The sequence below is a fragment of the Lissotriton helveticus genome, chromosome 1_1, assembly GCF_964261635.1.
Source record: "Lissotriton helveticus chromosome 1_1, aLisHel1.1, whole genome shotgun sequence".
Lineage (NCBI taxonomy): Eukaryota > Metazoa > Chordata > Amphibia > Caudata > Salamandridae > Lissotriton > Lissotriton helveticus.
The window spans coordinates 91,244,446-91,265,334 of record NC_136057.1 but is presented as its reverse complement, the minus strand read 5'-3'; the positions used below and the strand labels follow the sequence as shown (position 1 = coordinate 91,265,334).

Below are 20,889 nucleotides of genomic sequence, written 5' to 3'. Positions count from 1 at the left end.
AGCCCCCATGAAATAGTGTTTGGCCGCCCAGCCAACGTCTGGGGCGTGCCAAGGCCAAAGAAACTCAGCGAAATAGAGCACCCTGTACTGCTTGACTATTTGTGCGAATTAACAACTAAATTGCGTGTTTTACACAAACAGGTTCACAGTTCCTCTCCACCAGCCTCTGATGATCCAGGTCACTCCATCGAACCCGGCACCTGGGTGCTGGTGCAGAATTTTCAGCGCACGAACAACGGACAGCCCAGGTGGACCGGACCATACCTTGTCCTTCTTTCCACGAGATCAGCCGTTCGGGTGGAAGGAAAGAAGAACTGGATCCACGGGACCCATTGTAAATGGGTCCCTCTGCCCCTTCCATACGACCGGTGGGTCAAGGAAGGAATTTCCGACTCCGAGACAGAGTCCATACCTCGCTTCGTCCCTTTCAGCGATGCACGTCTGAAAGGAACTGGTACCGCAAAGGAGAGTGATCGTATTTTACAAGGACTTGTGCCACCGTCAATGCAGTTGGACACTACAGAACCTGAGACATTGTTTGAAGACCACACCGTACCTGGGAAACAACGATATAATCTAAGGTCGAGACAAAGAGACTAATAAAAAAAGCAAATTAATGCGATTTTCCTTTCCCCCAAGAACTATTTTTGATTTTTCAGCTCTCTCGCCCAGGGAACTTGCTAATTTTTTGATTTTCGAACCGCCATCCGGTTCTGCTGCTAGGGTCGCGGTTGAAGTCTGGGGAGTGCAGCTGGGGACGTTTAGGTCAACGGTTCTGGTTGGTCCAAGGGAGTTACCCCGGACTGAACAGAGCGCACTCCCTGGCAGAATCAATCTCCCACCGCGGGCAGCAACTAGAGGATGGAGTTTCCGAGGGTAGAGAGACCTGCTAGATTCACGAACTTTAAAAGGCAATTATGCACAGTACTGGCCAGAAAAAGGTTTCTGATAATATGTATTTTAATGTTGTGTAGCATAACACTGTTCTTGATTGGCTATACTCTATTCATATTTCAAGTTACCTTTGCAAATGACACTCGGCCCACACCTCCTCCTACTATCTCTCCACACTCCTTCCACCCTCTACCTGAACACGAGTCTACCAGAAGACTCGAATTTATAAATAACTCATTCATCCAACTCCTACACCAACACCAGTCCATAATGAACACATCGAACTGTTGGATATGCGGACTCATGCCACACACAACTGATAAGGGTATCCTGTACTTCATCCTGCCATTCAGTTATTATGGTTCTCTGTGGGCTTTTCAGACCATGTTCCTGTTCGCCCTAGAACCATACCCGCCCCGTTCCACTGAGAGCGATTCCAGCAACAAGGCACTAGTGGCAGGGATAAGAAATATGAGTAGGGATATTGACACATATTAAGCGATTCCTAAAGATGAACTCACTCCATACAGTCGTTGGAACGTAACTAAATATGGGGTTTCCTTGAGTAAGGGCCAGACAGCAAAGAACTCCCGCCCAGTTTGGATAGTGCCCCACCGAGGTCACTTATGTCTGCAAGGTATCGGCAGGGATCCCAAAGCACAAATAGGGAAGAGCGTATGCACTGAAACGTATGTATTCGCTTCCCGAACTTCCCCTCTATTCTTGGCAGCTAAAGGCACCTATTTCGTCTGCCATGACAAAGCCTATACATGGTTGCCCCCTGACTTCTCGGGCACGTGTTTCATCTCATTTCTGCTGCCACCCACCTACACGGCCAGGGCAGATTACCATCGGACAAGAACAGCTAGGGGTGTCGTGAGTCAAGACGACACTGCAGGTCAGGAATTTGCAGACTTCACAAAGGGTTTTCTGCCATTTTGGGGGCCTATGGTGAACAGCAGGAACATTCGCCAGTTATCGAGGATAGTTGAATCCGCCGTGACCGAAACGGCCGGAGCCCTTGGCAACTTAACAGCTGAGCTTCAGTCGGATCGACTTATGACCCTTCAGAACCGGGTTGCCCTAGATATCATACTTGCAGACCGTGGTGGTGTATGTAGAGTGATCCAATCCAGTTGCTGCATTTTCATCCCTGATAATGCACCGACAGTGTACCAGGCCATCTCCAAACTACACGAAATATCTGGTTCCCTTCACGTGGAAAAAGGGGATTGGTCCCTGCTAGGGTGGTTCTGGGAACTGATCACTGCCTGGGGATGGAAAACACTGATCTTCATTGGGATGATTTTAGCGCTTCTGTTTATGTTCTGCCTGTGTATACAGTGCGCTCCTGCACTATGTGGCCTCTGTGCTACTCCATGTGTAAGGAAGCCTGTGTCAAGGGACGAACTGAGCAACAGAATGATGCTACAGCAGCATCGCCACAAATTCATTTATAAAGATTTGGACTCAGATTAACATGAGTTATTGCCTAATATGAGGGCAAAAGGAGGGTCTGTGGTTCTGAAATTCTGGACCCTGCTGTTATCCCGGTATCGAGGTCCAAATACCCGTGCCACAAAATATCAACGTACCATGACGAATTTGGTGTCGACAGACCGGTAATGTTTAGGACATCATCCCTATGCATTTGCGTCATGATTGAGGGATGCCAACACCCTTAAATCGTAGTTTCCGTTCCGAACCCTTAGACTCCATTTTATGAACAGCATCCATCTTGTGTCTTGCCCTCATATAAGTCAATTGAGTAAGGTCGAGCTTGATCTAAAAGGACACGTCCACCTTCCCTGACTTCCCCCTGACCTGTCCCAACTGACTCCATTGCCTCCAGCCGAACCTGTTTGGGCAGCTCCTCGCCCAGTGGCCGAGTAAGATAGCATCAATGCATAACATGCCACAAACCATTCACTACGTACCGACCATGTTTTCTACACACACACACCTGTCCATGTTCCTTGCTTATGGCCAGTTTTATGACTAGGAGGTGCCCTGCTTTATTGGGGTTTTATCGATATCTGATGGGAGTTCCGGGCCTGGCCGGGTAATCTATCACGAACTGGACGTCTAAAATATGGGTTGGCCTACATGACTTCGCTCTTTGTATTATTGTAGAAATATGTGTATCGCCATATCATAAACTCAAGAATTCTTGCCTGCAGCTATTATTTCTGTATATAAGGAGAAGGCTGGTTCTGTAAAAACGAACAGTCTCCTGAGAATACACGACCCGTGTTGTCGTATTTCTAGGACACATGTTACTTGGGTGCACCCAATAAAACTCGATCTCTGACTTCAACTGGAAGACTCTGTGTTTCTGTGGTCCGGAACAGGGAGAACTCAGAGGTCTTCGGGTGTTATCCCCTGGCACCACCGGGTTCCTAAAAACCCGGCACCTCATTCTGTAGCGCAGAACTCGGCCTGATTATCACACAGCTCAAGCTCTGTGACCTTCATTATTGATCCTATACTGCTCTCTTCTGAAGTGTGCTCAGCCTGGCTATCCCACAGCTGCAGCTCTGAGACCCTCAATACTGGTCCTGCACTCTTATGAAGTGTGCTCGGCCTGGCTATCACAAAGCTGCAGCTCTGAGACCTTCATTACTAGTCCTGCACTCTTCTGTAGCCCTGCTCCCCGCAGAAGAGGTCGCTCCACACGCTGCTCCCTGCTGCTCCCTGCATCGCTGCACCGCCAGACGGCTAAGTGTTCAACTTGCCTTGCTCACACTAACAGGATTGATTAATTACCGCACTTAGCCCGTAGCGCTAGACTGCCTCGCCTTATTTATCATTAATATATCACTGCTTGCTAAATTGATCGTAGCGCTTGTCTGCCAAGGTGCGCTTTAAATGTAACAAATATCTGTGCTGCCTGTAAATTTGTGCCTGATTGTGCCAGCGCCATTACCGCTTGCTTAGCGCTATTTACGAGTGTTCAGCCCAATCCACAAACAAGATCCCTTGCGGCCATTTTAGTTGTTGTTGTTGGGCCTCCCTGACCTGAGCTCCACCCCGCTCCCGCCTCCCAGCTGACCCCCCCCCTCCCACGGATACTGTTCACCTCTCTCCACCGTCCTAGCGCTGTGACCGCCCTGCTCCCCGCAGAAGAGGTCGCTCCACACGCTGCTCCCTGCTGCTCCCTGCATCGCTGCACCGCCAGACGGCTAAGTGTTCAACTTGCCTTGCTCGCACTAACAGGATTGATTAATTACCGCACTTAGCCCGTAGCGCTAGACTGCCTCGCCTTATTTATCATTAATATATCACTGCTTGCTAAATTGATCGTAGCGCTTGTCTGCCAAGGTGCGCTTTAAATGTAACAAATATCTGTGCTGCCTGTAAATTCGTGCCTGATTGTGCCAGCGCCATTACCGCTTGCTTAGCGCTATTTACGAGTGTTCAGCCCAATCCACAAACAAGATCCCTTGCGGCCATTTTAGTTGTTGTTGTTGGGCCTCCCTGACCTAAGCTCCACCCCGCTCCCGCCTCCCAGCTGACCCCCCCCTCACCCCCCTTCCACTGTCCACATATGACAGATGGTCCAGCGCGCAGCGGTAACGCGCAGCGGACGCGCCCCATGCGCGCCGAAGGTGCGCCAAAGGTAAGCCCGTCTACGCCCGTCCACGCCTGGACCGCGGCCAGTGCCAGACCCCCTGGTTCCCACCACTCCCAACCAACTAGAGTGACATATAATGCCGCAACTCTCCTCGCCCTCAACCCCGGACGCACACCACAATGCTACGGAGCCACCCCAGGACGCACCCACGGCCCATTCGCCTGCCTCTCCTGCAAGTTCAACTGCTCCAGGACCCTCACCAAACCCACTTCCTCCACACACAGCTCCGACTCTAACCACCTGAAGTGCATTCTGCTTAACACCCGCTTGGTCCACAGACACGCAACTGAACTCTGGGACCTACTCGACACTGCGTCACCGGACATCGCCTTCCCCACAGAAACATGGATGAACACATCATCAGCACCCGACATCGCCATAGCCATACCGGACGCCTACAAGATTATCCAAAAAGACCGCATCAATCAAACAGGAGGAGGCATCGCTATCATCCACAGGAACACCATCAAGATCACGACCAGCTCCGACGATAATCTGACAACCGCCGAACATCTCCACTTCCAGATCCACACCGACCCCAGGACCACACTTAGAGGCACCCTCATCTACAGGCCTCCAGGTACCCGCACTCAATTCAGCGATGACATCACGGACTTCATCAACCCACATGCCCTCGCCTCCGAGAACTACATTCTACTGGGAGACCTCAACTACCACCTTGAAAACAAACATGACAGCAACACCACCACCCTTCTAGACAACCTGGCCAACCTCGGACTCAAACAACTTGTTGACACCCCCACCCACGCAGCCGGACACACGCTCGACCCTATCTTCACTTCCAGCAAGCATATATCCTTCGATCGCACCACAACTCTCCATTGGACGGACCACAACTGTGTTCACTTCAGCTACAAAACCACCCTGAACCACAACCGCCCACAACCTATTCCTCGGAGAAACTGGAACAAAATCACCTCAGACCAACTCCTCACATCACTAAACCAAAACCCTCCCTCCCTCTCACTGGACCCAAACCAAGCGGCCACCAATCTCAAGCAATGGATCACCCACAGTGCTGACGAATTAGCACCCCTGAAAAAGCACCAGATCAAATCAGCCAGTAAAAAGGCTCCCTGGTTCAACGATGACCTTAAAAAATCCAAGAAGCTACGCCGCACCTTGGAGAACACATGGAGAAAAAACCCAACCACCGGCAACATGGCCACCCTCAAGGCAGCCACCTGCAAACACCACCAACTGATTCGATCCGCCAAAAAATCAGCATTCAAGGATCGTCTCGACAACAACTCTCACAACAGCAAGGAACTCTTCAACATCGTCAAAGAATTCACCAACCCCACCGCTGCATCTAACGACATCACCCCCTCCCAAGACCTCTGCGATGCGCTGTCCTCCTTCTTCTACAACAAAATTGCTGACATCCACAACAGCTTCGAGAACATCCCCAGCGATCTGCCCCCCCCCCTCCGATCCTACTTCGCCAACTAACATCCTTAGCAACTGGAACCCAATCACCACTGAAGACACCACCCGCCTAATGAACTCAATCCACTCTGGCTAGCCAACCGACCCCTGCCCCCACTACATCTTCAACAAAGCCGACGCCATCATCGCACCCCATCTCCGTGACGTCATCAACTGCTCGTTCAACTCTGCCACCTTTCCAGATAGCTGGAAACACGCCGAACTCAGCGCCCTTCTGAAGAAACCCACAGCAGACCCCTCGGAACTCAAAAACTACCGACCCATATCCCTCCTCCCATTCCCGGCCAAAGTCATTGAGAAAGCCGTCAATAGCCAACTAGCCGCCTTCCTTGAATCCAACAACTCCCTCGATCCATCTCAATCCGGATTTCGAGCCAAACACAGCACTGAAACCGCCCTCATCGCAGCGACCGACGACATTCGAACTCTACTGGACAACGGAGAAACTGTGGCCCTCATCCTACTCGACCTCTCCGCCGCCTTCGACACAGTCTGCCACAGCACCCTCATACAACGCCTCAGCAACATCGGCATACAAGGAAAAGCCTTGGACTGGATCATCTCATTCCTCGCTGGGAGAACTCAAAGAGTTCGACTTCCCCCATTCAACTCAGAGGCCACAGAAGTCATCTGTGGCGTACCACAAGGATCTTCACTCAGTCCCACCCTCTTCAACGTTTACATGAGTCCTCTTGCCTCCATCGCACGTCAACACAACCTCAACATCATCTCTTACGCCGACGACACCCAGTTAATACTTTCCCTCACCAAAGACCCCAACACTGCCAAAACCAATCTTCACGAAGGCATGAAAGAAGTAGCCGAATGGATGAAACATAGCCGCCTAAAACTCAACTCAGACAAAACCGAAGTGCTCATCCTAGGATCTTCCCCCTCTGCCTGGGACGATTCTTGGTGGCCTCCGCTTTGGGCACAGCACCCACTCCCACAGACCATGCACGTAACCTGGGCTTCATCCTAGACTCCTCTCTCTCGATGTCCAGACAAGTCAACGCAGTCTCATCCTCCTGCTTCAACGCACTCCGCATTCTCAAAAAGATCTTCCGCTGGATCCCCCCCGAAACAAGGAAGACTGTCACCCATGCACTGGTCACGAGTCGACTGGATTATGGGAACACCCTCTGCGCCGGAATCACAACAAAATTACAGAAAAAACTCCAACGCATCCAAAACGCATCAGCGAGACTCATATTAGACATCCCTCGCCAAGATCACATCACCGGACACCTAAAAGACCTCCACTGGCTTCCCGTAAACAAAATAATTACTTTCCGCCTCCTCACCCACGCACACAAAGCCCTCTACAATCTAGGACCCGAATGCCTCAACACCCGACTGTCCTTCTACAAACCCACCCGCCAACTAAGATCGTCCAATCAAGCCCTCGCCGCAGTCCCGCGCATCCGAAAATCCACCATGGGTGGCAGATCATTCTCCTTCCTTGCTGCCAAGACTTGGAACTCACTCCCCACTCACCTCCGCCTTACTCAAAACCACATCTCCTTCAGAAAAGAACTTAAGACCTGGCTATTCGACAAATAATGAACACCTCCCTCAAGCGCCTTGAGACCCTCCGGGTGAATAGTGCGCTATACAAATGCCCGAACTTGAACTTGTAGCGAAGAACTCGGCCTGATTATCACACAGCTCAAGCTCTGTGACCTTCATTATTGATCCTGCACTCTTCTGAAGTGTGCTCAGCCTGGCTATCACACAGCTGCAGCTCTGAGACCTTCATTATTGATCCTGCACTCTTCTGAAGTGTGCTCAGCCTGGCTATCACACAGCTGCAGCTCTGCGACCTTCATTATTGATACTGCACTCTTCGGGGGTGAAGTACTCGGCCTGGCTATCACACAGCTCCGTGACCTTCATTATTGATCCTCCAATCTTCTGGAATGTATTACTCGGCCTGGCTATCACACAGCTGCAGCTCTGTGACCTTCATTACTGGTCCTGCACTCTTCTGAAGTGTGCTCGGCCTGGCTATCACACAGCTGCAGCTTTGCAACCTTCATTATTGATCCTGCACTCTTCTGAAGTGAAGTACTCAGCCTGGCTATCACACAGCTGCAGCTCCGTAACCTTCATTATTGATCCTGCACTCTTCTGAAGTGTGCTCGGCCTGGTTATCACACATCTGCAGCTCTGCGACCTTCATTATTGATACTGCACTCTTCTGAAGTGTGCTCGGCCTGGCTATCACACAGCTGCAGCTCCGTGACCTTCATTATTGATCCTGCACTCTTATGAAGTGTGCTCGGCCAGGCTATCACACAGCTGCAGCTCTGAGACCTTGGTTACTGGTCCTGCACTCTTCCGTAGTGAAGTACTCGGCCTAATTATCACATAGCTCAAGCTCTGTGACCTTCATTATTCATCCTGCACTCTTCGGGGGTGAAGTACTCGGCCTGGCTATCACACAGCTGCAGCTCCGTGACCTTCATTATTGATCCTGCACTCTTCTGAAGTGAAGTACTCGGCCTGGCTATCACACAGCTGCAGCTCCGTGACCTTCATTATTGATCCTGCACTCTTCTGAAGTGGGCTCGGCCTGGTTATCACACAGCTGCAGCTCCGCGACCTTCATTATTGATCCTGCACTCTTCTGAAGTGTGCTCGGCCTGGTTATCACACAGCTCAAGCTCTGTGACCTTCATTATTTATCCTGCACTCTTCTGAAGTGAAGTACTCGGCCTGGCTATCACAGAGCTGCAGCTCCGTGACCTACATTATTTATCCACCACTCTTCTAAAGTGTGTTAGGCCTGGCTATCACACAGCGGAAGCTCTGCGACCTTCATTATTGATCCTGCACTCTCCTGAAGTGTGTTCGGCCATGGATATCACACAGCTGCTGCTTCCTTATTGATCCCGCACTCTTCTGAAATAAAGCTGCGTGCACGGCCTGCCTCTCACAGGGCTGCACCTCTGCGACCTTCATTATTATGTTTTTGATAAATCTTTTTTATTGAGAGAAACAACGAAAAACAATATAAAAAGAATACAAAAACATAAAAAGAGAGCAGTTGTCAAGATAGTCGAATCACATTAAATAAACACAAGGTACCTATAATCAATATAATAGAAAGAAGCGTCACTGATAATATTTCGGTCACATACTAGTATTAAACCTTAAAGTGTCTTGTTATCAATATTAAATGGGGAACCATCACCAAAGGGAGTGCTGAGAAGACCTCTGCTTTTGTTCCAGGGGCCCCATATTTTTGTCTATTTACCTGGGCACCCCCTGCTCTCATATACCACTCTTTCAGCCTGCATGCAAAAGTCCATGTCGGCCGCCCAGTCCCTGTTTTGGGGCACCATTCCTCCCTTCCATGTTCTGGCTATGTTGAGTTTTGCTATTATAGAGCCCAGCGAGACCCATTTTTGTTCAGTTCGAGAGAGGTCAGTGGCGTCCCAAATGTTTAGGAGACAAAGTCAAAGAGAGGTTTCTCTAGGTTTATGGCATATTAGGAACATGGTGGACAAAATCACACTCCAGTACTGTGGAAGAACAGGACAGTCCCACCACTGGTGTAAGAAGGTGCCCGTGGAACAGCAGCCTCGGGGACAGAATGGGGAATCAGAGAGGCCCATTTTAACAAGTACCGCGCTGGTATAATAGGCCCTGTGAAGTATTTTAAGCTGTATGAGCTTGAAGCGGGAACGGACAGCCACCTCCAGGGGAGAAGCCAGGGCCTCCCTCCAATCTTCGTCACATAAGTCTCCCACGTTATCGCACCATTTTGTGCGTAGTTTGTCGAGAGTCTCTGATAAAGTATTAAGTATTTTACGGTAGGTCAGGGCGATGGCCTTATCCGGGAGATAATCGTCTAGAAGCCTATCTTCAAGAGGCGAGGAGATGGGTAGATCGGAGCCCTTGGGAATTGCCTTACACACATGCCTGAAGATAACAAAACGTTTCCCCCTCATGCAGTTGGTATTTTAATTGTAGCTCACCGAATGGAACCACCGCATCTTTTGCCCACAGGTCCCCAACCGTGGAGAGACCAATCAAATCCCACTTTTCAAACCCTGGATAACCCGAGAGTATACCCAATTGGCACGATTCCAGCAATTGAGTTCCCCTCCAACCCAGCGTGGCGGTTGCCGCATGCCAGGTCGAAACTGTGGTAGCAGTCTGAGTATAGTTGGGTAGATGCCTGAGCCCTCCATACAATGCTCGTATGTAATTGCCCGCAGATATATTAAGCCTGTCCATCCTGTATGCTGGATCCATAAGAGGACTGTGGACCCAGTGATTGAGGACCAATAATTGTGAGGCCTAGTAATGTGCTTTAATCGCCGGGAGAGCAATTCCCCCATCATACCAACTTTGTGTAAGTTTTGTCAGGGCATCTCGGGCGTGCTGCCATTCCATAGTAGCGAGTGGACCTCAGAATCAACCGTCTGGAAGTAGTGGGCAGGGACGGGATATGGAGTGTTCTGCAGGGTATTAAGGAAACAGGGGAGTGCCTTCATTTTAAAAAGGGCAGCTCTATTCAATAGAGTAAGGGGCAGTGTCTTCCAGAGCTGCACGTCAGTCTGGAGGCGATGCAGGGGAGGCAGTAGATTCTTCTAATAGAAAAGATCCTTGTTCCTCGTGACATAAATGCCCAGATAGTGGAATTATATCAGCGCTGCAGCCCGGGGGAAGACGTGGGTGTTCTCCACTGAGGACATAAATAAATGACTTGTCCCAGTTAATTATATAACCCGAGTACTGTCGAAAGAGGGAAAGATTATGCAATAACCTGTGAATTGAGGATCGATGGTTGGCCAGGTACAGGAAATATCATCGGCATAAAAGGAGATCCTATCCGACCAGTCCAGAGACCAGTTGTTGCCTGGATTTTTCCTAGCCAAGCGTAGGACCAAGTTTCTTTGAGATTTTAACTTTTTTGTCGCTAATGAAATGCGAGGTTGTGTAATGTGCTGACGAGTACAGCTCATAGACGGAAATTCGGACTATGATCATCATTTGTTCTACAAGTGTGAAGAAAACAGTTAGGAAATATAATAACACAGTGGACCTTTGAATTAGGAATAGAAAAAATTGGGAACAACCAAGTATAATGAGTTATCAAAAATATATGTTTACTTGTACCATCAGTGCATCAAAAAAGCATTTGCAATGCAATTGCGATGGAGATGATCAATATTCAGCACATAGTTGGTCCATGGTCCCCACTGAAGATATACAGGCATACTTCCACATTCATCCAGTGCCTATTTGTATAAGAGTTGCTACATCATAAGGACAGACCAAAAGAGTAATCATTATTTTCATGGCTGAAGAATGTATGTCCTCATTTGTTCTACATCAGAGCTTCAGAGGGAAACGTCATGCACTGCGAGGGTTAACCTAGAGAGCTGCAGCTCTCATTCTCCTGCTTCAGAGGGAAACGTCATGCACTGCAAGGGTTAACCCAGAGAGCTGCAGCTCACACTCTCCTGCTTCAGAGGTAAATGCCATGCACTGCGAGGGTTAACCCAGAGAACTGCAGCTCACATTCTCCTGCTTCAGAGGTAAATGCCGTGCACTGCAAGGGTTAACCTGGAGAGCTGCAGCTCACATTCTCCTGCTTCAGAGGTAAATGTCATGCGCTGCGAGGGTTAACCCAGCGAGCTGCAGCTCACGTTCTCCTGCTTCAGAGGTAAATGTCATGCACTGCGAGGGTTCATCCAGAGAGCTGCAGCTCACATTCTCCTGCTTCAGCGGTAAATGCCATGCACTGCAAGGGTTAACCCAGAGAGCTGCAGCTCACATTCTCCTGCTTCAGTGGTAAATGCCATGCAATGCGAGGGTTCATCCAGAGAGCTGCAGCTCACATTCTCCTGCTTCAGAGGTAAATGTCATGCACTGCGAGGGTTAACCCAGCGAGCTGCAGCTCACGTTCTCCTGCTTCAGAGGTTAATGTCATGCACTGCGAGGGTTCATCCAGAGAGCTGCAGCTCACATTCTCCTGCTTCAGAGGTAAATGTCATGCACTGCGAGGGTTCACTCAGAGAGCTGCAGCTCACATTCTCCTGCTTCACTGGTAAATGTCATGCACTGCGAGGGTTAACCCAGAGAGCTGCAGCTCACATTCTCCTGCTTCAGAGGTAAATGTCATGCACTGCGAGGGTTAACCCAGAGAGCTGCAGCTCACATTCTCCTGCTTTCACTTCTTCTTTTCTACACAGTTCTCTGGCCACTGTCACAGAACCATTATTGATGCATAAAATGACCAAAACCACAGTCAGCTCTGAAGAATCTTCAGTTTGTGCTTGTTAAATTGTTTTGAGTGTGTTGGGTTTATATGTTTTAGTACTAATCTCTAAAATTAGCTGAAAATACCCTTGTTAGTTCAAGCATTGTTCATGGTGTTGATTTTACAGGTAGCATGGTCAGGTGTGCTTGGATTTCTTTCGTTAAAACTCTCACAGAATAAAAACCAACAATGTTTCTTTACTTTTAGTTCACATTGTGCTAGTCTCCCAATGGGTTTCCTGATATTTCATGTTTTTCCTAGCTGTACAGAAATAAACAATAGCAGAGAATAGACACTTTCATTGATGGTGATGGTGGAGTGCTCGCTGATTAATTTTTAGGTTTGAAGATTGACAAAAGATTTTTGCACGTTCACTGCCAATATATGTCTTTTCTCCTGTGTGTCTTCGCTGATGAATCCTTAATATTGAAGAATCACGAAAGCTACTTCCACATTTCCTGCAATGGTATGGTTTTTCTCCAGTGTGTGTTTGCTGATGTCCATGTAGAACTGATAAGCGACAAAATCTCTTCCCACATTCGTTGCACTGAAATGGTTTTTCTCCAGTGTGTGTTCGCTGATGTCCATGTAGGACTGATAAGCGGCAAAATCTCTTCCCACATTCATTGCACTGAAATGGTTTTTCTCCAGTGTGTGTTCGCTGATGTCCATGTAGGACTAATAAGCGGCAAAATCTCTTCCCACATTCATTGCACTGGAATGGTTTTGCCCCTGTGTGTGTTTGTTGATGATACATTAATCCTGAAGAGGAACTAAAACAACTTCCACATTTACTGCAATGGTATGGTTTTACTCCAGTGTGCCTTCGCTGATGACTCATGAGATTAGACAATTCCATAAAACTACTTCCACATTCACTGCAATGGTATGGTTTTTCTCCAGTGTGTTTTTGTTGATGAACCTATAATGTTGATGAGTCACTAAAACTACTTCCACATTCATTGCACTGGAATGGTTTTTCCCCTGTGTGTGTTTGATGATGATACATTCATCCTAAAAAGGAACTAAAACTACTTCCTCCGTCACTGCACTTGAATTGTTTTGTTGTGGAGATTCTGCACATACAGAACTATGCACAAGAAAATAGGCCGTTAGTGCAAGATTGGTTGTACCGCACTTACACCTAAGAACCCACAATCCCTAGACCGACTAGCTATAGTGTATCATTAGCTCCCCAGACCTTCCGAAGATACCTAATGCTTAGACAAAGCCAGAGCACGGACCTCCCGACCTCTCAGTCGCGGTAGCAATGCATTGCACACCCTTTTGCTCACTCACTCGTGCTTGTCCACACCAAATAATGCAGGGTCTATGTAAAGTTTAAAATGTTTATTTTTCAACTAACAAACTGTGCGTTGTTCAATAATGCAGTAAATGAGTTATCACCAGCTGAATAATACTTAAGATAAAAACAATGATCAAAGTTACAATACCATAAAATAAGAAGGGGGAAATCATTTCGATTGACCAGTGGATATTATGGCTATAGCACCTAGACCACCCTGCCCTGGTAGGAATATGTATATTATATAAAAGAAGATCTCTGGGCCAATTTTGGGGAAACCCTCGCCATAGAACGTAGGAGTAAGGTTACATCATAGGCTCAGCAAGGCTCTACTTCGTAGAAGGAAATCTTCTGTCTGTCTTGAGGAAGCTGCTGCGTGTTAGTATAATGCAAGCATTTCTCAATCCAAGAGGTGCCTAATATTATGTCTAGGTAGTACGGACTGACCAGAAATGGAAAGCACAGTGGCTTGATTTTCGACCTTGTACGCTGTGAGCAAACTATAACAATTTGAGCTCATGTGGGCACAAAGGCTTCTTGCACAGAAGATACAGAGTATTGTGCGCAAAAATAAAAAGACATGCAGCGAAAATGGTTACCAACTCAGGCTAACTTTACCAAAGAATAGCGTGACCCTATTTTTTTATTTTCGAGATTTTTATTGCGCATACGAATACCCTGGGGTGTCTCGGCGCCACACTACAGTTTTTCCCCAGTGTGAGCTCGCAGATGCCGTTTTAGGTTTGATAAATCACACAATCTCTTCCCACATTCATTGCACTGGAATGGTTTTCCCCAGTGTGTGTTTTCTGATGTTGTTTTAGGTTTGATAAGGGACAAAATCTCTTCCCACATTCACTGCAGTGGTATTGTGTTTCTCCAGTGTGTGTTCGCTGATCATCCCTTAATGTTGAAGATTCACTAAAACTACTTCCACATTCACTGCAATGGTATGGTTTTTCCTGTGTGTGCTCGCTGATGTCTATGTAGGTCTGATAAGCAACAAAATCTCTTTCCACATTCATTGCACTTGAATGGTTTTTCCCCAGTGTGTGTTTGCTGATGCTGCTTTAGGTGCGATAATGTATAAAAACTCTTCAGACATTCACTGCAATTATGTTTTTTCCCCTGTGTGTGTTCTCTGATGGAGTTTTAGTGATGATAAGCGACAAAATCTCTTCCCACATTCATTGCACTGGAATGGTTTTTCCCCAGTGTGTGTTCGCTGATGAATCCTTAATTTTGAAGATTCACTAAAACTCCTTCCACATTCACTGCAATGGTATGTTTTTTCCCCAGTGTGTGTTCTCTGATGCGCTTTTAGGTTTGAAAGTTGACTAAAGCGCTTCAGACATTCACTGCACTTGAATGGTTTTTCTCCAGTGTGTGTTCGCTGATGAATCCTTAATTTTGTAGATTCACTAAAACTACTTCCACATTCACTGCAATGGTGTGGTTTTTCTCCAGTGTGTGTTCGCTGATGAATACTTAGTTTTGAAGATTCACTAAAACTCCTTCCACATTCACTGCAATGGTATGGTTTTTCTCCAGTGTGTGTTCTCTGATGCGCTTTTAGGTTTGAAAGTTGACTAAAGCGCTTCAGACATTCACTGCACTTGAATGGTTTTTCTCCAGTGTGTGTTCGCTGATGAATCCTTAATTTTGAAGATTCACTAAAACTATTTCCACATTCACTGCAATGGTATGGTTTTTCCCCAGTGTGTGTTCTCTGATGCGCTTTTAGGTTTGAAAATTGATTAAAGCGCTTCAGACATTCACTGCACTTGAATGGTTTTTCTCCAGTGTGTGTTCGCTGATGAATCCTTAATTTTGAAGATTCACTAAAACTACTTCCACATTCACTGCAATGGTGTGGTTTTTCTCCAGTGTGTGTTCGCTGATGATTCCTTAAGTTTGAAGAATCACTAAAACGACTTCCACATTCACTGCAAGGATATGGTTTTTCTCCAGTGTGTGTTCTCTGATGCCATTTTAGGAGGGATAAATATATAAAGCTATTCCCACATTCATTGCACTTGAATGGGTTTTCCCCAGTGTGTGTTCGCTGATGACTCATGACTTTAGATGATTCCGTAAAACGACTTCCACCTTCACTGCAATGATATGGTTTTCCCTTGTGTGTGTTCGCTGATGCTCTTTTAGACATGATAATTGACTAAAGCTCTTCAGACATTCATTGCATTTGTATGGCTTTTCCCCTGTGTGTGTTCTCTGATGCAGTTTTAGGCTTGGTAAATATACTCTGTGTTTTATATAGCAGAACCCCCATTTCTTTTAACTTTCAGTTAACTGTGCTTTTCGCTGGTTGCTGTGGAATGGCCTGAGGGAGTTTACAATACACCTCTAGCACTGAATGGTTGTATGCGATCACTTTAGGAAGCAGAGTACTGCTGTAACCACTTCATGATCAGAGCTGGTATTGGACATGTTTACACAAGAAGTGGTTGATCAGTGTTCCCTTAATTTTCTAGAGGTCATTTCTTCATCTTGAGGCATGGAGGTGCACAGCTGAGACTCGTAGAACCACAGAATTGCCCTTGACGGTACTTCCAAGATCTGTCAGTTTATGTTCAGGTTCGGCTGCCTCTGTCGGCACTTATGTTTTCCTGAATACTGGAACTCAATGTTTCAGACTTTGCTTTTGCAGATTTATAATATTATCTTCATTATTCTTAAACATTTTGCGCACTCAATGATTGTTTTCTGTTGGATGTAAAGAGATTTAAATTACTTAAATGGAAAATACCAGAATGTGCATATTCAATATTTAATTGATTGTAAAAGCATCTCATTTATTACTCTTGTAGAAACTTATGAAGACATATTTAAGACACATTTAACCATACACAGATCTTTGCATAAAAGTTCCTTTGAATACGCCACATCTTATTTATTTCAGCAAAGGTGTTCATAGAGTAACTGAACAAAAAAAGGGTACTCGCACAGCACACATATTCTAGTTACAGCTTTAGGTAGATGCATATGGTCAAGGTTTTCTTAAAACAAGAACAGCTCTTGGAGTAAGCGATGGATCAGGAAGACTCAAGACAGCACGGTGGCATCAGGATGTTGTGCCATACATCACATCTTATTTTTCACGGAAGTGCCTGGTTTCATTCACTACTAACTGCTAACTCTTTTTTCAGGAGGGTTCCCCTCGCTGTTGTCTCAAGGCTTGATTACGGGGGCCATTTGTGCACTGATTATGTTTGGGGCCCTTGTGGCATAAATGGGCTCTATCTGGGCCTTGTAGGCCCTGCATCATGTATCGACCCTCTCCCCATATATTGTCCCTGCCCAATCTAAAATGACAGCAGTAGGAGAGTAGGGTCTGCTTCCTATGGTCACCCCCACTTTTTGCTGTGTTTCACTGCGTTTTCGACTCTAGACTGGCTGTGGCCCTGCTAATCAGGACCACAGCCTAGCTGTACTCTCTCTAAATAGTTACCATGTACTTTAGGTACATACCAGATTAGGTATTGGGTCACCTATGTGAGCCCCTGTATAGTGTACCATAGGTACCCAGTGCATAGGTGCATCCAAGGCCTACCAGGGGCTGTAGCATGTATTATGCCACCCCTGGCTGGTCCTCCAAACTGACACCACAGGCCTGATCACTCAGCCTGGGTAAGGTGGTGTAATCACCCCTTACTGGGACATAGTATACCTATATCCATACATACATATAGACACATATACACCTATAAGCCACTCCTACGGTAGGCCTCGACAATCCTGGAGGCAGAGTGCTTGGTTTTATGTGAGAGAGTGCCCTGGCATGAGCTGAGCCCCTCTGCAGCTTTCGGAACCATCTCCTTATAGCTGTTATATGACATAGCCATACCATATACTCTTAAAGGCATTATAATCCTCGCAGTTAATGCTAACTTTGGTTTGGCTTTATCAAAACATGTCGTGTAAGGTGTCAAACACTTTGGAATACTACCCCCCCACCAGTCCTGGTTGGGGGGGGTAGCATTCCACCCTTCTAGAGGGAGAAGACATGTAGTTACTACTTTACCTGGTTAAAGTTAAACAGAGCCCTGGCATCACAAAATGGATGCCACTGCCACAGACATGAGTCTGGCCTCCTGCTGCTGGAAGAAACTCCGGCAGGGGAGGCCTGGACAATAGGTTTCCTGTCAGGGGAGGTGCCAGCACCTCTCCAGACAGGCTGTAGTGTATTGGGGCAGGGTGGGCTGCATTCAGAAATGCTTTTTCAGACACTGCATGGGGCACACAAGGTGCTCCATGCATAGTCCGGTTCAAACCAGCTGCTGGGGCACTCCAGCCCCGCTCTGACACGAAACTGGACAAATGGAAAGGGGTGTAACCACCCCCTTCTCAGGTCCACCCATAGGAGGGACCAAGCAGGTAATCCAGCCCCTTTTCTTAGTATAAGTATAGAAGCTGTGTCCCTAGGACCTTAGATTTACCTGGACGACATCTTGAAGCTGAAATCCGAGAACTTCGACATTCCATTCTGACTGGAAGACTGAGGACATCTCCCTTGTGGTCAAGGAGTAACCACACTGTTCAAACAGGCACCAACAGCAACTTTGCCGGTCTGCAACCTCGAAGCTCCCGCCGGATCCCGAAGAGGCTGCGACTCAAGAACTAGACTTCCAGACTTCTCTGACCCCGACCCACATCCACAGCAAAGCTGAGACAAGTGGCGGACACGAGAGACGTGGGACCGGATATCTTGGACATCCTAAATTTTGCTACTTGCTCGACTCCTGAGGCCTGCTCACAGTTGTGCATTGGGGTAAGAGAAGCCCCAGCCCCGAGCACCCTTTGCACCAAAACACAGGCCCCACATCCGCGAGTGTCCCGTGGGCCCCGTGTTTCCATTTGTGCTCAACGTGTCTTCCCGGCTCCTTGCCCGTTGGCTTGTGAGCCCCCTGAAAGACCTTTCTTCAAACTTAACCTGCTAGCCTGGTTGCTCCAGGCTTGCCCCAGCTTCCCTGAAAAGGATAAGCGCCTCAGACCTTGCTGGTCTGCAACAGAGCTCATCTCGACATCCTGCGTGGGTTGCGGCTGCCAAAGCTTGTTGGGTCCAATCCAGATTCCGACACCGCAGTCATCTAGATCCTTCGTGCAACAGCTCGAATTCAGTGCCTTGTCATCGTCGATGCCTCCTGGACAACGTGGCTGAAGAGACAAGCTCACCATCTTCACGACGAAAGCACCCAACATCGACTGGTTCCTTCCTGGTACCCTCCTGGTCAATGGCTAGTGACCCAGACTCTGTCCCCTCTGCTTTCAGGTTCTACAGATCTTCGATCCAACCTTGGATCCACCCGGACACTTCTTCACTGGTCGCCTGCAGCACTTCTTTACAGGTCTCCATAGAAAACGACGACGAACCCTGACACGAAAAGGCACTTATGCACCTGAATTCCCTGGGCGAGGTAATACGAGTACTCCGGTGCTCCCGTGGGTCTTGACTCTCGAAGTGTCCTAGTTTAAAGGGGTTTTACCGTAGTCCATCCGGAAGTGTCCTTAAACAGTAACTTTGTAACTTCTTCATTCTCCATTAAAAGTCAATGGTAACCCATGGCTGTGTTTAGACACTGCACGCGTCTCCCGTGGGCCTCCTACTTCCTAACCTTTGGTTGCTTAGTCTAGCCCCAGCGATTCCTTAGGCCCTAGCCATATTTTCCATTTCAGTCGTGGTTCTTATACCACTATTTTAGTATATGGTTCATGAGGCTCCTAGGGCATTACTGTATATTGTGCAACTTAATGTATGCTGATTGATAATCTTGTAATGTACTTTGACCTCTGACCTCATAAAGAGTGTAGAGGGGTTGTGTTTAGATTAAATACATATATATTTGATATATACCTGGTGTGGTGTCCTTTCATTAGGTATTCAAGGGATTATATATGGTTAAACAGCTTGTTTCACATGCTCTCTGAAGTCTTAGCCTATGACTGCTGGTCCATGCTACCACTAGAATAGCTTGTCTATAAGGTTGACTTTACAAACATCATCAATAAGGGTCGTATTAGACTGGTGCAATGTGCCACTAGAACTAGTGGACAGCATATGCCAGGCTAACTTCTCACAACATCGCCTCTAAGACTCTAGGAATCTAGACATCGACATAGGACTTAGCATGTCCTTCTTATGGACATGTAAGAAGGAATATCATGTTCTATAGCTTCAAAGTATTTCCACAGTAGCGCCCCATCTTAGAATGTTGCTGTTTGCTATTTCTGCTTAGATTTCCAGACTGGCTCGGTCTATCGAATTTCCATGTGCATCCTAGGCAACTGTTCATCCTATCCACCATCCTTCTAATCCGGATTCTATCTTCCTAATTGCATAATCTAGTTTGACCTAATGTATTTCAACTTTCCTTTTTTATATTTGCAGCTGTGCCCTCTCTTCAGGATTAGCTGTTTTCCACCTAGTAATCGCATGCATATAATGCTGGGAAGCCCAATACAGAAAGAGTACCTTCTTCTCTCTTGGCATCTTCTGTCATGATGCTGTTGTTGAACGGGCTGTCTTTGTAGAATGGAGTCATGGAACTTTCCTCCAGCCACCCCATGATTTGCACCATCCCTTCCTTCCTTCCTTCCTTCCTTCATCTGACCATACCCCCTTCTCCTCAACTCCCCTCAGCTTCCCACTACGTGAGCATGTAGTACTCAGGTCCCTCCCCTCCGGTCCCTCCACTCTGGAAATTTGGTGCCCTTAACCATGTATTCCCTTTCTCGAAGATCACTAGACTCCAAACTAGTTTCAGACGCCTGAAATTCCTACACTATCATATACCCCATAAACTATCTAAAAGCGTGTTCAAGAACTTCAAACACAAACGATAGTAGCAGTACCCAAGCCGGGATAGCCCGCGACGATGACGTCGTCCTACCGGCCTATCTCGCTAATAAACGCGGAGGCAAAAATACTGGCGAAAACTTTGGCACTTAGGCTCTTTTTGCAGTCCTCCATAAGTCTTAGCCTATGACAGCTGGTCCATGCTACCACTAGGATAGCTTGTCTATAAGGTTGACTTTACAAACACCATCAATAAGGGTCGAATTAGACTGGTGCAATGTGCCCACTAGAACTAGTGGACAGCATATGCCAGGCTAATCGTAGTACATCCAGACCAGTCTGGATTCATGCCTGGCCGCAACACCTCCCTAAATCTGCAACGCCTGCACGGGGTCCTGGCCCGAATACCCTTGATCAAAGAGGACGCTGCCATCCTTTCATTAGATGCGACGATGGCCTTTGACCTTGTTGAATGGCCTTTTCTTTTTGCAGTC

At 47.3% G+C, this 20,889-nt stretch overlaps 1 protein-coding gene across 10 annotated transcripts in view; it reads right to left on the bottom strand.

Annotated features, from left to right (window-relative positions):
• LOC144754962 (uncharacterized) overlaps positions 1-20,889 on the bottom strand; it is a 225,443-nt gene that overhangs the window by 92,152 nt on the left and 112,402 nt on the right. For 5 of the 10 annotated variants that reach the window (XM_078643806.1, XM_078643900.1, XM_078643986.1 and 2 more), the window contains one exon: positions 13,157-16,305. The exons of the other annotated variants lie outside the window; for them this stretch is intronic. In XM_078643806.1, the coding sequence (XP_078499932.1) occupies positions 14,696-15,748 (1,053 nt within the window). In that variant the 5' untranslated portion in view covers positions 15,749-16,305 and the 3' untranslated portion in view covers positions 13,157-14,695. Of the gene's footprint in view, positions 1-13,156; positions 16,306-20,889 lie in introns of those variants that run through there. 10 annotated transcript variants of the gene reach the window in all.